Source organism: Oncorhynchus mykiss, chromosome 5, assembly GCF_057628025.1.
Source record: "Oncorhynchus mykiss isolate SJ-2025 chromosome 5, ASM5762802v1, whole genome shotgun sequence".
Classification (NCBI taxonomy): Eukaryota; Metazoa; Chordata; class Actinopteri; order Salmoniformes; family Salmonidae; genus Oncorhynchus; species Oncorhynchus mykiss.
The window spans coordinates 93,015,660-93,033,084 of record NC_143026.1 but is presented as its reverse complement, the minus strand read 5'-3'; the positions used below and the strand labels follow the sequence as shown (position 1 = coordinate 93,033,084).

At 45.4% G+C, this 17,425-nt stretch overlaps 1 protein-coding gene across 3 annotated transcripts in view; it reads right to left on the bottom strand.

Annotated features, from left to right (window-relative positions):
• The window catches only part of LOC110524871 (ephexin-1), a 35,722-nt gene that overhangs the window by 15,438 nt on the left and 2,859 nt on the right, over window positions 1-17,425 (bottom strand). The window contains exons 1-5 of one of the 3 annotated variants that reach the window (XM_090236429.1): window positions 15,530-15,720; window positions 3,033-3,674; window positions 2,481-2,854; window positions 1,672-1,832; window positions 1,184-1,336 (exon numbers count right to left, since the gene is read on the bottom strand). In XM_090236429.1, the coding sequence (XP_090092555.1) occupies window positions 1,184-1,336; window positions 1,672-1,832; window positions 2,481-2,854; window positions 3,033-3,645 (1,301 nt within the window). In that variant the 5' untranslated portion in view covers window positions 3,646-3,674; window positions 15,530-15,720. Of the gene's footprint in view, window positions 1-1,183; window positions 1,337-1,671; window positions 1,833-2,480; window positions 2,855-3,032; window positions 3,675-15,529; window positions 15,721-17,425 lie in introns of those variants that run through there. The other 2 variants (XM_036978917.2, XM_090236430.1) reach the window with 2 other exon arrangements.

The window sequence follows — 17,425 nt, the reverse complement described above, 5'->3', positions numbered from 1 at the left end:
CCGCCCTGACCCTGAGCCTGCCTGCCGTTCTGTACCTTACCCCACCTTACCAGATTATTGAATCCCATCTGCCCTGACCCTGAGAACTTTTGACAGGGTGGTGTACATCGAGGACTGCTGGGTTCATAGCTACTGGGTTGATCCGTCTTTCTGCCTCCCCCACCGGTGCAGGGTTCTTCTTTGTGGAGAAGACGGACAAAACCCTGCGCCCGTACATCAACTACCGAGGTCTCAATGACATCACGGTGAAGAACCGCTACCCGCTACCTCTCATCTCCTCGGCCTTTGAGCCGCTCCACGGGAGGGGATGAGTGAAAGACTGCACGACCAGTGGCTACTACGAGTACCTGGTCATGCCCTTTGACCTTACCAACATTCCTGCTGTGTTCCAGGCTCTGGTTATTGATGTTCTCAGCAACATGTTGAACCGATTCGTCTTCGTCTACCTCGATGACATTCTCGTCTTTTCTCGCTCCGCCCAAGAACACGTACTCCACGCCCGACTGGTACTCCAAATTTTTGTAAAAGTGCGAATTCCATCACTCCACCATCCCCTTTCTGGGTTACATCATTGCTGCAGGGAGCGTACCGTTGGATCCCGGGAAGGTGAGAGCGGTGGTGGATTGTCCGCAGCCTACATCCAGAGAACAGCTGCAGCGGGTTCATGGGTTTCGCCAACTTTTACTGACGCTTTACCTGGGGCTACAGCATCCAGGCTTCTCGTCCCGGTTCTGGAAGACGTTCTGCACCCTCATTGGGTCGTCAGCCAGCCTGTCCTCCAGGTTCCGCCCCCCCAGTCCAACGGCCAGTCGAAGCGAGCCAACCAGGACCTTAAGACTACTCTGCGCTGCCTGGTTTGACCTGTCATTTGCCTGCACCCGTATAAGAAATACACTTTTACGCATCTGGATCATTACCCGAAACGTGATACTACCAATACAACTGACACATGGAATGAGCACATCTGAGACCAGGGCTCTTTCTAAAATGAACTTTTTCCTTGATTCCTTGCATCCTCTCTCCTCGCATCCTTCTCAAATCGCATTGGATGAGAACATCCCATGTCCCTCCTCTCAAAGCCATCTCCTCCAATGTCTTCTGAGGAGGAGGTGAGGAAAGAGGATTTGAGTAAAGAGGAATTGGGAAAGAGCCGAGGCAATATTAACCAATTTTCTTTACATACCCCAGGTTGTGCATGGTCTGTTCCTGGTAAGGCATGTTACGGATGTAGTCCACATAGGCACCGAAGTGGCTGCTGGTGTGGTGATAGATGACATCACACAACATGTCACATAGCAGGTTAGACTCCAGCTCCTCCCTCATTACGTCTAGAAAGCTGAGAATACAATATGTCACATAGCAGGTTAGACTCCAGCTCCTCCCTCATTACGTCTAGAAAGCTGAGAATACAATATGTCACATAGCAGGTTAGACTCCAGCTCCTCCCTCATTACGTCTAGAAAGCTGAGAATACAATATGTCACATAGCAGGTTAGACTCCAGCTCCTCCTTCATCGCATCTAAAAATCTGACAACACAACGATCTTCTCAGATCAGTCCTCAAAGGCACAAGAAGTTCATGCAAATGCATTGGTCTTTGTACAGGTAAGACTAGTAATGAAGTCTTGCACCCTTAGATTGGTGCCCAGATTGTGCAACAGGCAGGCTTACTTCTGGCTAATCTCCCTGATCTTGGCAATACTAGAGAAAAGGGACTTGTGGTCTCTGGGTGACAGGGCTAGACGCAGGGTAGATGACTTCATGAAATGGTTCACAGCGACACCCAGCCTCTCCAGGTAGGACTGCTCTGTCGTCACCACCTCATACATACTCTGGGACACGAGAGAGAGGAGGGAGGGAGGGAGACAGAGAGAGAGAGAAAGTGAGAGAGGGAGGGAGACAGAGAGAGAAAGAGAGAAAGGGAGAGGAGGGAGGGAGACAGAGAGAGAGAGAAAGGGAGAGGAGGGAGACAGACAGAGAGAGAGAAAGGGAGAGGAGGGAGGGAGACAGAGAGAGAGAGAAAGAGAGAGTGAGGGAGACAGAGAGAGAGAGAAAGGGAGAGGGAGACAGAGACAGAGAGAGAGAGAAAGGGAGAGGAGGGAGACAGAGAGAGAGAGAAAGGGAGAGGGGGAGGGAGACAGAGAGAGAGAGAAAGGGAGAGGAGGGAGACAGAGAGAGAGAGAGAAAGGGAGAGGAGGGAGACAGAGAGAGAGAGAGAAAGGGAGAGAGTGAGGGAGACAGAGAGAGAGAAAGGGAGAGAGGGAGTGAGACAGAGAGAAAGAGAAAGGTAGAGAGGGAGGGAGACAGAGAGAAAGAGAAAAGGAGAGAGGGAGGGAGACAGAGAGAGAGAGAAAGAGTGAGAGATCCAATGCAGTTATCCATACAATGGTGCCCATCAATCACAATGAACAAGACACCTATTGTTAAGAAAATATAAATGTTTTACCAACAGTAGAAAACCCACTGATGATACCGTATACCTCCTGTAGCAGCAGCTCTTGCTTGTTGAGGTACGGCAGTATTCCGCTCTCTTGCACCAGTTTGCGTTCCTGCCACAAGGTTTCTAATAAACCGTTTCTCTCTCTGCAGTTTGCGTTCAGCTTGTCTGTCACAGCAGTGTTCAGCCTCTCCCGGCTGCCTCTTGGAAGCTGTGCATAATGCAAATCCGCTCCTGAGCCCTCAGTGTCAATGACAACCATGGATCCACTGTTTCTGTTCTCAGTGTTCGTGTGGACCATTCTCTGAACAATACCGTTTCTTTTTAAAGTTGGGAGGGGCTTGTTAGGGGGAGGAAGTCTTTGGACGGGGTTGGTACGTAAGCATAAGGGCTCCTCCATATGTCCTGCTGCCAGACCTGTTATGGAAACAAGAAAGCTGTCACGATACTGTATCCGTCAAGGTATTAGAGATGCCAATGTACTGTGTTCACTAGTAAGTTTCAAGTTCATGCGCCGTCTGTAATGAATACATTGGAAGTCTTACCAGAGCTCTCACAATAAAGACACAATAGTTTAATAAATGAAGGGTCCTACCTGAGTCTCTGCTGTGTGGGTTAAGTGTTGGTCCGACTCTGAGACGAGGCTTTGGGACAGGTGTGAATCTGATGGAAGCCCACTGTTCCTCTGCAGGTGTTGGTCCGACTCTGAGACGAGGCTTTGGTACAGGTGTGAATCTGATGGAAGCCCATTGTTCCTCTGCAGGTGTTGGCCCGACACTGAGACGAGGCTTTGGTACAGGTGTAAATCCGATGGAAGCCCACTGTTCCTCTGCAGGTGTTGGTCCGACTATGAGACGAGGCTTTGGAACAGGTGTGAATCCGATGGAAGCCCACTGTTCCTCCGCTGGTGTCATTGAAGATGCAGATTGGATCCTGGAAGAGCCAGAGGTCATAACTTCAGACGAAATACAGTCCCCCTGGCTATTGATGAGAGGTGCTATGGACTTGTTTCTGGTCAGTTGTCCCTTCTCCTGACCATGGTCCCCTGCTTCACCTGTACAGGTGTTCCTGTTCAGGACAGTTACAGTGTCTGTGGCCCAGTGCCATCGTTCCCTTCTGGGCTGGGGTTTGGGTGGAACCCGGTAGGGAAATGGGCCTTTAGGAAGTAGAGAGGTTGGTAGGAGCCCTGATGTGTTCTCAGTACCCATGCATACCTTTTTGGATCTCCAAAAAGCACCTACAGGAATGTGAAGAAACAATGTGTATGAGATGACTGGCTCCGTGTATGAGGTGACTGGCTCCGTGTATGAGGTGACTGGCTCAGTGTATGAGGTGACCGGCTCAGTGTATGAGGTGACCGGCTCCGTGTATGAGGTGACCGGCTCCGTGTATGAGGTGACCGGCTCAGTGTATGAGGTGACCGGCTCAGTGTATGAGGTGACTGGCTCAGTGTGAGGTGACTGGCTCAGTGTGAGGTGACTGGCTCAGTGTATGAGGTGACTGGCTCAGTGTATGAGATGACTGGCTCTGTGTATGAGGTGACTGGCTCCGTGTATGAGGTGACTGGCTCCGTGAATGAGGTGACTGGCTCCGTGTATGAGGTGACCGGCTCCGTGTATGAGGTGACCGGCTCAGTGTATGAGGTGACTGGCTCAGTGTGAGGTGACTGGCTCAGTGTATGAGGTGACTGGCTCAGTGTGAGGTGACTGGCTCAGTGTATGAGGTGACTGGCTCAGTGTATGAGGTGACTGGCTCAGTGTATGAGGTGACTGGCTCAGTGTATGAGGTGACTGGCTCAGTGTATGAGGTGACTGGCTCAGTGTATGAGGTGACTGGCTCCGTGTATGAGGTGACTGGCTCAATGAGGTGACTGGCTCCGTGTATGAGGAGACTGGCTCCGTGTATGAGGTGACTGGCTCAATGAGGTGACTGGCTCCGTGTATGAGGAGACTGGCTCCGTGTATGAGGTGACCAGCTCAGTGTATGAGGTGACTGGCTCAGTGTGAGGTGACTGGCTCAGTGTATGAGGTGACTGGCTCAGTGTGAGGTGACTGGCTCAGTGTATGAGGTGACTGGCTCAGTGTATGAGGTGACTGGCTCAGTGTATGAGGTGACTGGCTCAGTGTATGAGGTGACTGGCTCAGTGTATGAGGTGACTGGCTCAGTGTATGAGGTGACTGGCTCCGTGTATGAGGTGACTGGCTCAATGAGGTGACTGGCTCCGTGTATGAGGAGACTGGCTCCGTGTATGAGGTGACCAGCTCAGTGTATGAGGTGACCGGCTCAGTGTATGAGGTGACCGGCTCAGTGTATGAGGTGACCGGCTCAGTGTATGAGGTGACTGGCTCAGTGTATGAGGTGACCGGCTCAGTGTACGAGGTGTATGGCTCAGTGTACGAGGTGTATGGCTCAGTGTACGAGGTGACTGGCTCAGTGTATGAGGTGACCGGCTCAGTGTATGAGGTGACCGGCTCAGTGGATGAGGTAACCAGCTCAGTGTATGAGGTAACTAGCTCAGTGTATGAGGTGTATGACTCTGTGTATGAGGTGACTGGCTCAGTGTATGAGGTGACCAGCTCCGTGTATGAGGTGACCGACTCAGTGTATGAGGTGACTGGCTCCGTGTATGAGGTGACTGGCTCAGTGTACGAGGTGACTGGCTCAGTGTATGAGGTAACTAGCTCAGTGTATGAGGTAACTAGCTCAGTGTATGAGGTGTATGACTCTGTGTATGAGGTGACTGGCTCAGTGTATGAGGTGACTGGCTCAGTGTATGAGGTGACTGGCTCAGTGTATGAGGTGACTGGCTCAGTGTACGAGGTGACTGGCTCAGTGTACGAGGTGACTGGCTCAGTGTATGAGGTGACTGGCTCAGTGTATGAGGTGACTGGCTCAGTGTACGAGGTGACTGGCTCAGTGTACGAGGTGACTGGCTCAGTGTATGAGGTGACTGGCTCAGTGTATGAGGTGACTGGCTCAGTGTACGAGGTGTATGGCTCCGTGTACGAGGTGTATGGCTCCGTGTATGAGGTGACCGGCTCTGTGTATGAGGTGACTGGCTCAGTGTACGAGGTGTATGGCTCCGTGTATGAGGTGACTGGCTCAGTGGATGAGGTAACCAGCTCAGTGTATGAGGTAACTAGCTCAGTGTATGAGGTGTATGACTCCGTGTATGAGGTGACTGGCTCAGTGTATGAGGTGACTGGCTCAGTGTATGAGGTGACTGGCTCAGTGTATGAGGTGACTGGCTCAGTGTACGAGGTGACTGGCTCAGTGTATGAGGTGACTGGCTCAGTGTATGAGGTGACCGGCTCAGTGGATGAGGTAACCAGCTCAGTGTATGAGGTAACTAGCTCAGTGTATGAGGTGTATGACTCCGTGTATGAGGTGACTGGCTCAGTGTATGAGGTAACTAGCTCAGTGTATGAGGTGTATGACTCCGTGTATGAGGTGACTGGCTCAGTGTATGAGGTGACTGGCTCAGTGTATGAGGTGACTGGCTCAGTGTATGAGGTGACTGGCTCAGTGTACGAGGTGTATGGCTCCGTGTACGAGGTGTATGGCTCTGTGTATGAGGTGACCGGCTCCGTGTATGAGGTGACTGGCTCAGTGTACGAGGTGTATGGCTCCGTGTACGAGGTGTATGGCTCCGTGTATATATGAAACACATTCAGGAAGTAAACTGAAATTCAATTTCCCATTTTCTTGATGGAATTGACCCAAACTTTGTCTAGAGAGGATTTGTGATGGCAGAGAAAACTGGGACAAAGGTGAAAGGTGAAGCAATGCAATAGGCATTGCTGTCATGCTATGCTGCTGCCTTGCCATGTTGTTGTCTTAGGTCTCTCTTTATGTAGTGTTGTCTTAGGTCTCTCTTTATGTAGTGTTGTCTTAGGTCTCTCTTTATGTAGTGTTGTGGTGTCTCTCTTGTCGTGATGTGTGTTTTTTTATTAAATGTTTATTTTTGTTTTTTATCCCAGCCCTCGTCCCCGCAGGAGGTCTTTTGCATTTCGGTAGGCCGTCATTCTAAATAATACATTTTTTTCTTAACTGACTTGCCTAGTTAAATAAAGGTTAAATATATATACAGTGGGCTCCAAAATTACTGGCAATGCGCAAACAATACTTAAAAAAATATAAACAATATAATTATAGAGATAAACTCAAAATAACAGCATGTGAAAAATACTGTACTTTATTAATGTTTCAATGGAACCAACCAAAATAATGTATTGATTTAATTAAAAAATCAATGTCCTCCAAATCAAAATTTCACAATTAATGGCACCCTTAAATATTATTGTAAATAACATCTACCAACATTAAACCAGGAATTAAGGAACTATATTGAGCCATTACATCACTTCCTGTTTCACTAAGGTATAAAAATGAGGTAACACACATGCAATATCCCGCTGTCATCCAACATCATGAAGAAAACAAAAGAACTGGCTGTTCAAAAGAGACAGATAGGTCGTAGACCTTCATAAATCTGGTCATGGCTACAAGAAGATCCACAAATGATTGAATATACCACTGAGCGCTGTCAGGGCAATTATAAAAACATTTAAAAGATATGTAACAGTTGAAAACTGTTTTGCCACCCAGGATAGGGAGGAGGATCGTGAGAGAAGCAACAAAACCCCCAGAATCAGTGTGAAAGAATTGCAGGCCTTGGTGGCGTCTTGAGGTCACCAGGTTTCAAAAAGCACCATCAGACACCAACTCCACATCCACAGGCTCTTTGGAAGGGTTGCCGGAAGAAAGCACTTAATGACCCCAAGACACAGACGCAAACGCTTGGAGTTTGCCAAACGTCATTTAAGTTATGATTGGAAGAAGGTGCTCTGGTCAGATGAGACCAAAATGTAACGTTTTGGTCAGATACAGCATCGGCATGTTTGGCGTCGAAACAGAAATACAAGGAGAGGCACCTCATACCCATGGTGAAACAGAGATGCATACAAGGAGAGGCACCTCATACCCACGGTGAAACAGAGATGCATACAAGGAGAGGCACCTCATACCCACGGTGAAACAGAGATGCATACAAGGAGAGGCACCTCATACCCACGGTGAAACAGAGATGCATACCAGGAGAGGCACCTCATACCCACGGTGAAACAGAGATGCATACCAGGAGAAGCACCTCATACCCACGGTGAAACAGAGATGCATACCAGGAGAGGCACCTCATACCCACGGTGAAACAGAGATGCATACCAGGAGAGGCACCTCATACCCACGGTGAAACATGGAGGCATACAAGGAGAGGCACCTCATACCCACGGTGAAATATGGTGGTGGGTCAGGGATGTTTTGGGGCTGTTTTAATTCCAGAGGTTCAGGGGCACCTCATACCCACGGTGAAATATGGAGGGGGGTCAGTGATGATTTGGGGCTGTTTTAATTCCAGAGGTCCAGGGGCACTGGTTAAGATTGATGGCATAATGAATTCCACCAAGTATCAGGCAATTTTGGCTGACAATCTGGTTGCCGTATGTGGACTTTCCAACAAGACAGTGACCCAAAACATACCTCAAAATCCACACAGAAATGTTTCTGTGACAACAAAATCAATGTTCTGCCATGGCCATCTCAGTCGCCAGACCTCAATCCAATGGAAAACCTGTGGGCTGAGTGGAAGAGGGCAGTTGATAAGAGCAAACCCAAGAATGTGAAGGATCTTGAAAGGATCTGCATAGAGGAATGGTCCAAAATCCCTCCAAATGTGTTCCTTAACCTTGTCAAACATTACAGGAGAAGACTCCATGCTGTTATCCTTGCCAGAGGTGGATGCACTAAGTACTAAATGACGAGTGCCAATAATTATGAAACCTTGATTTTGGTGAAATATATTTTGTATTAAATAATTGTATGATTTTGGTTGGTTCCACTGAAACATTAATAAAGTCCAGTATTTCTCACATGTTGGTATTTTGAGTTCATCTCTATAATTATATTGTTTATATTATTTTAAGTATTGTTTGTGCATTGCCAGTAATTTTGGAGCCCACTGTATATATATTTTTTTGAATAACAAATGTGAAAGTTGCCAGAAAGTCCCTTCCCCCACTAAGATCCACAGAGGAAACCTGCAAGTGGCCTTCACAGTCAACACAGCTTTACAACCAGGAACTGTAACAGACTGCCGATCTCACCCTGCCCCTGCTTGTTGGCAACTGTTCTAATGACAGTCATAGGATGCGTTCCAAATCACACCCTATTCCCTATGTAGTGCATAGAGCTCTGGTGAAAAGTAGTCCACTAACTAGAGAATAGGGTGCCATTTAGGATGTAAACAGAGACATTACATCTTTCGGGTAAACATTTTATGGTAGCCTGGAGCTTCCAACCCAACCCCCTCATTTAAAAGCTAATAACAGAGGAATTTAACTGTGAAATGGCCTAGTGTGGCTGGGTGTGAACAGCTGGGTAAGTTCCCTCAGAATGAGCTAATGGAGTTTTGCATCTGCGGAAGCAATTAGCCGGGCGCTTTTGTGAATGGGTCTTTGTGTAGAGGAGCCATATGTATGAAGCGTCTCAGAGGAAGAGGGATGATTTAGGATCAGTTTTAATTTTAGATCACAGATTCATTGACGGTAGGGGCCTGATCCTAGATTCCCACTCCTACTCTGAGATGCTAGATACAGTACATACTGCCCCAGAGAAAACTCCTCATTACTCTCCTTTTTTTATGTAAATTTTTTATTTTTACTCCTTTTTCTCCCCGATGTTGTGGTATCCAATTGGTAGTACAGTCTTGTCCCATCGCTGCAACTCCCGTACGGATTCGAGAGAGGTGAAGGTCGAGAGCCATGCTTACTCCAAAACACAACCCAGCCAATCCGCACTGCTTCTAGACACAATGCCCGCTTAACCCGGAAGCCAGCAGCACCAATGTGTCGGAGGAAACACAGTACACGACCGTGTCAGCGTGCATTGTGGCCGGCCCGCCACAGGAGTCGCTAGTACGCAATGGGACAAGAACATCCCTGCCGGCCAAAACCTCCCGTAACCCGGACGACGCTGGGCCAATTGCGCGAGCCCCTCTATTCCTCTCACTTTTAAAACAAATGTTTTTATACATGTAGAAATGGTAAGTGCATTGAGCTGAAGGCAAACAAATACTGTAGCTGGATTTGACAGAGATATCGCACGTACAGTACCAGTCAAAAATTTGGACACCCCTACTCATTCAAGGGTTTTTCTTTACTTTTACTATTTTCTACATTGTAGAATAATAGTGAAGACATCAAAACTATGAAATAACACATATGGAATCATGTAGTAACCCCCCAGAAAGTGCTGAACATATCAAAATATATTTTAGAGTTTAAATTCTTCAAAGTAGCCACCCTTTGCCTTGATGACAACTCTTGGCATTCTCTCAACCAGCTTCACCTGGAATGCTTTTCTAACAGTCTTGAAGGAGTTCCCACATATGCTGAGCACTTGTTGGCTGCTTTTCCTTCACTCTGCCGTCCAACTCATCCCAAACCATCTCAATTGGGTTGAGGTCAGGTGATTGTGTGTATATAAAATAACTTTTCTACTAAGCCGTATACAGTGCCTTGCGAAAGTATTCGCCCCCCTTGAACTTTGCGACCTTTTGCCACATTTCAGGCTTCAAACATAAATATATAAAACTGTATTATTTTGTGAAGAATCAACAACAAGTGGGACACAATCATGAAGTGGAACGACATTTATTGGATATTTCAAACTTTTTTAACAAATCAAAAACTGAAAAATTGGGCGTGCAAAATTATTCAGCCCCTTTACTTTCAGTGCAGCAAACTCTCTCCAGAAGTTCAGTGAGGATCTCTGAATGATCCAATGTTGACCTAAATGACTAATGATGATAAATACAATCCACCTGTGTGTAATCAAGTCGCCATATAAATGCACCTGCACTGTGATAGTCTCAGAGGTCCGTTAAAAGCGCAGAGAGCATCATGAAGAACAAGGAACACACCAGGCAGGTCCGAGATACTGTTGTGAAGAAGTTTAAAGCCGGATTTGGATACAAAAAGATTTCCCAAGCTTTAAACATCCCAAGGAGCACTGTGCAAGTGATAATATTGAAATGGAAGGAGTATCAGACCACTGCAAATCTACCAAGACCTGGCCGTCCCTCTAAACTTTCAGCTCAAACAAGGAGAAGACTGATCAGAGATGCAGCCAATAGGCCCATGATCACTCTGGATGAACTGCATAGATCTACAGCTGAGGTGGGAGACTCTGTCCATAGGACAACAATCAGCCGTATATTGCACAAATCTGGCCTTTACGGAAGAGTGGCAAGAAGAAAGCCATTTCTTAAAGATATCCATAAAAAGTGTCGTTTAAAGTTTGCCACAAGCCACCTGGGAGACACACCAAACATGTGGAAGAAGGTGATCTGGTCAGATGAAACCAAAATTGAACTTTTTGGCAACAATGCAAAACGTTATGTTTGGCGTGAAAGCAACACAGCTCATCCCTCTGAACACACCATCCCCACTGTCAAACATGGTGGTGGCAGCATCATGGTTTGGGCCTGCTTTTCTTCAGCAGGGACAGGGAAGATGGTTAAAATTGATGGGAAGATGGATGGAGCCAAATACAGGACCATTCCGGAAGAAAACCTGATGGAGTCTGCAAAAGACCTGAGACTGGGACGGAGATTTGTCTTCCAACAAGACAATGATCCAAAACATAAAGCAAAATCTACAATGGAATGGTTCAAAAATAAACATATCCAGGTGTTAGAATGGCCAAGTCAAAGTCCAGACCTGAATCCAATCGAGAATCTGTGGAAAGAACTGAAAACTGCTGTTCACAAATGCTCTCCATCCAACCTCACTGAGCTCGAGTTTTGCAAGGAGGAATGGAAAAAATTTCAGTCTCTCGATGTGCAAAACTGATAGAGACATACCCCAAGCGACTTACAGCTGTAATCGCAGCAAAAGGTGGTGCTACAAAGCATTAACTTAAGGGGGCTGAATAATTTTGCACGCCCAATTTTTCAGTTTTTGATTTGTTAAAAAAGTTTGAAATATCCAATAAATGTCGTTCCACCTCATGATTGTGTCCCACTTGTTGTTGATTCTTCACAAAAAAGTACAGGTTTATATCTTTATGTTTGAAGCCTGAAATGTGGCAAAAGGTCGCAAAGTTCAAGGGGGCCGAATACTTTCGCAAGGCACTGTATACAGTATTTCCATAAATGTTTTCAACTGGTACTGGGGGAGCTTTAGGCAAGTCTTGTGTAGAAAATATTAAAAATAAAGAAACTCTGGAATGAGTAGGTATGTCCAAACGTTTGACTGGTACTATATGTCATTGGCTTCATTCTCATTGACGGAGCTCAAAGATGGTTAAATAACAAAACAGATTTTATATTCTGGACTCATGACGAAGGCTAAAATAAGTCCCTTATCTATGGCCAAACAGACCATTTTTTTTTGTCTTAATTAGATTTTAGGTTCAAGACATAAGAGATCTTCGATTACTAATGGACTTGCAAGCCCAAACTCCAGACAGCACTTTCACATAACCATTTATGTAGTCTGAAAGAATACGTTGCACAGTATGATAGAAATCAAGTGGATCAAAACAGATACAATCCCACTGTGCAAAAAACTGGTTGTAATTTCAACTCTCCCCAACAGAAATCCATATGATGATGTGGTATCAATGTGGAAAACCGATAGTTTTTCTGCTAAAAGTCATCAACGTAAAGTCGTCAACGTAAAGTCGTCAACGTAAGGTCATCAACGTAAGGTCATCAACGTAAAGTCATCAACGTACGGTCATCAACGTAAAGTCATCAACGTAAAGTCGTCAACGTAAAGTCGTCAACGTAAAGTCGTCAACGTAAAGTCATCAACGTAAAGTCGTCAACGTAAAGTCGTCAACGTAAAGTCATCAACGTAGAGTCGTCAACGTAAAGTTGTCAACATAAAGTCGTCAACGTAAAGTCGTCAATGTAAAGTCGTCAACGTAAAGTCGTCAACGTAAGGTCATCAACGTAAAGTCATCAACGTACTGTCATCAACGTAAAGTCATCAACGTAAAGTCATCAACGTAAAGTCATCAACGTAAAGTCGTCAACGTAAAGTCGTCAACGTAAAGTCATCAACGTAAAGTCGTCAACGTAAAGTCGTCAACGTAAAGTCGTCAACGTAGAGTCGTCAACGTAAAGTCATCAACGTAAAGTCATCAGCGTAAAGTCATCAACGTAGAGTCATCAACGTAAAGTCATCAATGTAAGGTCATCAACGCAAAGTCATCAACGTAAGGTCATCAACGTAAAGTCATCAGCGTAAAGTCGTCAACGTAAAGTCGTCAACGTAAAGTCATCAACGTAGAGTCGTCAAGGTAAAGTCATCAATGTAAGGTCATCAACGTAAAGTCATCAACGTAAGGTCATCAACGTAAAGTCATCAGCGTAAAGTCGTCAACGTAAAGTCGTCAACATAAAGTCATCAACGTAAAGTCATCAACGTAAAGTCGTCAACGTAAAGTCGTCAACGTAAAGTCATCAACGTAGAGTCGTCAACGTAAAGTCGTCAATGTAAAGTTGTCAAACTAAAGTCATCAACGTAAAGTTGTCAACGTAAAGTCGTCAACGTAAAGTCGTCAACGTAAAGTCGTCAACATAAAGTCGTCAACGTAAAGTCATCAACGTAAAATCGTCAACGTAAAGTCGTCAACGTAAAGTCATCAACGTAAAGTCGTCAACGTAAAGTCATCAACGTAAGGTAATCAACGTAAAGTCGTCAACGTAAAGTCATCAAAGTAAAGTCATCAACGTAAAGTCATCAACATCGTCAACGTAAAGTCATCAACGTAAAGTCATCAACGTAAAGTCGTCAACGTAAAGTCGTCAACGTAAAGTCATCAACGTCATCAATGTAAAGTAATCAACGTAAAGTCATCAACGTCATCAATGTAAAGTAATCAACGTAAAGTCATCAACGTAAAGTCATCAAAGTAAAGTCATCAACGTCGTCAACGTAAAGTCATTAACGTAAAGTCGTCAACGTGAAGTCATCAACGTAAAGTCATCAACGTCAAGTCATCAACGTAAAGTCATCAATGTAAAGTCGTCAACGTAAAGTCATCAACGTAAAGTCATCAACATCATCAACGTAAAGTCATCAACGTAAAGTCATCAACGTCATCAACGTAAAGTCAGCAACATAAAGTCATCAAAGTAAAGTCATCAACGTCGTCAACGTAAAGTCATCAACGTAAAGTCATCAACGTAAAGTCGTCAACGTAAAGTCATCAACGTAAGGTCATCAACGTAAAGTCGTCAACGTAAAGTCGTCAACGTAAAGTCGTCAACGTAAAGTCGTCAACGTCATCAACGTAAGGCCATTTTGTCTCTTTTTCCACCCAACTTTGAACTTTTAACCTTGATTTCACGTTGAATTAAACGTTAGTTTACAACTCAATCTAACGTAAATCTAAACTAGACCTCTGTTCCCATTGGGATGTGTCTGAACTAAGTATCTGAACTTAGTGTCTGTACTTAGTGTCTGTACTTGGTGTCTGTACTTGGTGTCTGTACTTGGTGTCTGTACTTGGTGTCTGAACTTAGTGTCTGTACTTAGTGTCTGTACTTGGTGTCTGTACTTGGTGTCTGTACTTGGTGTCTGAACTTAGTGTCTGTACTTAGTGTCTGTACTTAGTGTCTGTACTTGGTGTCTGTACTTGGTGTCTGTACTTGGTGTCTGTACTTGGTGTCTGTACTTAGTGTCTGAACTTGGTGTCTGAACTTGGTGTCTGAACTTGGTGTCTGAACTTGGTGTCTGAACTTGGTGTCTGAACTTGGTGTCTGAACTTGGTGTCTGAACTTAGTGTCTGAACTTGGGACTGGAGTCATACCATACAATACCGATATATCAGATTGTGAATGAAAGTAAACGTTCAGTGGCTTTGTCAGTATCTAAAAACACTGCTACAAAGTTAGACAATTACAGCGCCAAGAACCAGTCCAATGACTACCGTATTGGCATAGTAATACACAAAGCCCTGTTTTCCCCCTACCACATAGACAGGATATTAGCCTGGTAATACACAAAGCCCTGTTTACCCCCTACCACATAGACAGGATATTAGCATAGTAATACACAAAGCCCTGTTTTCCCCCTACCACATAGACAGGATATTAGCCTGGTAATACACAAAGCCCTGTTTACCCTACCACATAGACAGGATATTAGCATAGTAAGCCCTGTTTACCCTACCACATAGACAGGATATTAGCATAGTAATCCCTGTTTACCCTACCACATAGACAGGATATTAGCATAGTAATACACAAAGCCCTGTTTTCCCCCTACCCCATATACAGGATATTAGCCTGGTAATACACAAAGCCCTGTTTACCCTACCACATAGACAGGATATTAGCATAGTAATACACAAAGCCCTGTTTACCCCCTACCACATAGACAGGATATTAGCATAGTAAGCCCTGTTTACCCCCTACCACATAGACAGGATATTAGCCTGGTAATACACAAAGCCCTGTTTACCCCCTACCACATAGACAGGATATTAGCCTGGTAATACACAAAGCCCTGTTTACCCCCTACCACATAGACAGGATATTAGCATAGTAATACACAAAGCCCTGTTTACCCCCTACCACATAGACAGGATAATAATCGTAAGTCCATGGACCCAGTGGGTGCATCTGTTTATATGCTCTCTAAAGAAGTAGTACAGGAGATAAGATAGGCAGGGAAAGTGAACGTTTTCACGTGTGTCCTTGGATCTAAACATTTGACTAAAAATAACAGTAGCCTCTTTGGAAAAAAAAGCTACAACAAAACAACAACAACTTTACTGCTGAGTTCTCAACTGTAACTACTGTTGTCTAAATACAGCCAGAACCACATTTTGGTGGTAGCGATAGAATTAAAGATATAGCTTTATTTATTGTACACCCTATTGCACCTGAATTCATATGACATCTACAGCTATCAATTAATGCTGATTCTTGACTGAGGACTCTGAGGGGGTAAGTCGTCTGGTTCGTGGCTCAGTATTCCTTCGTATTATAAACAGCAGCCGCAAGGTTCCCAAACTCACCTCAGTTCTGACCGTCCAAATCCGCGGTGTTCTCCGTAGCTGTATTGTCTCACAGTACGTTGCTATCTCTTTCCCTGAGTTCAGCACAATGAAACGTCAGTCTATCAGACATAACATAGTGCAACAGCACAGGCCCATATAGTCTCTCTCTTTGTGAACCTGATTCAGCCACTGTCTGCACACTAGCAGATACTTAAAGGGGGAGGGGGGGGGGGGGGATTTAACTGTAAAAGTTATGGGAATATGGAGTATGAGGGAGACTAGTCTCTACCTGTCGAGCTGGCTCACATCCAGACATCCAAGCTACAGAGGCACTATCTATCCAGACATCCGCCTTGCCTCCCACCATTTTTAAAATGCTCTGGCTTAACAGCCTAGGGTTTGGGTTTTAGAGAGTAAGAAAGGCATGAGAGGACACACAGGGCAGGAAATCACCCAGGAGAGGCATTGTCTCCACAGAGAGCCTCAAATCAAATCAAATTTTATTGGTCACATACACACTGTTAGCAGATGTTAATTAATGCGAGTGTAGCGAAATGCTTGTGCTTCTAGTTCCAACAGTGCAGCAATATCTAACAAGTAATCTAACAATTTCACAACAACGACCTAATGCACACACATCTAAAGGGATGGAGTAAGAATATGTACATATAAATAAATATATGGATGAGCGTTGACCGAGCGGCATAGGCAAGATGCAATAGACGGTATAAAATACAGCCTATACATATGAGATGAGTAATGTAAGATATGTAAACATTATTAATTAAAGTGTCCTTGTTAAAGTGACTTGTGATCCATTTATTAAAGTGGCCATTGATTTCAAGTCTATATGTTGGCAGCAGCCACTCAATGTTAGTGGTGGCTGTTTAACAGTCTGGCCTTGAGCTATAATCTGTTTTTCAGTCTCTCGGTCCCCTGCTTTGATGCACCTGTCCTGACCTCGCCTTCTGGATGGTAGCGGTGTGAACAGGCAGTGGCTCGGGTGGTCGTTGTCCTTGATTCTCTTTTTGGCCTTTCTGTGACATCGTATGCTGCAGGTGTCCTGGAGGGCAGGTAGTTTGCCCCCGGTGATCCGTTGTGCAGACCACACCACCTTCTGGAGAGCATGGCAGTTGCCGTACCAGGCCCGACAGGATGCCGACAGGATGCTTTCAATTGTGCATCTGTAAAAGTTTGTGAGGGTTTTAGATGACAAGCCAAATTTCTTCAACCTCCTGAGGTTGTGGGTGGACATTTCAGTTTGTCCTTGATGTGTACGCAGAGGAACTTGAATCTTTCCACCTTCCGTCAATATGGATAGGGGGGGGGTGCTCTATCTACTGTTTCCTGAAGCCCACGATCATCTCCTATGTTTTGTTGATGTTAAGTGAGAGGTTGTATTCCTGACAACACACTCCGAGTGCCCTCACCTCCTCCCTATAGGCTGCCTCGTCATTGTTGGTGATCAAGCCTGCTACTGTTGTGTCGTCTGTAAACTTGATGATTGAGTTGGTGGCGAGCACGGCCACGCAGTCATTGGTGAACAGGGAGTACAGGAGAGGGCTGAACACACACCCTATTGGGGCTCCAGTGCTGAGGATCAGCGAAGTGGAGATGTTGTTTCCCACCTTCACCACCATGGGGGGGGGCCCGTCAAGTCCAGGACCCAATTGCACAGGGCGGGTTGACCTCCGACCTGACCTGGCTCAGGCTAAGACCCAGATGCAGACACTGGAGGCGGATAGTACGAGTCTCAGAGTTTATTATAGTACAAGGGGCAGGCAAAAAGGTACGTCAAAGCAGGCAAAGAGTCGTAATCCAAATCAGATTCAGGCAGGTACAAGACGGAAGGCCGGATCAGGGTCAGGACAAAAAATTAGAGTGCAGAGAAACATGCTGGTAGATCTTGACGGG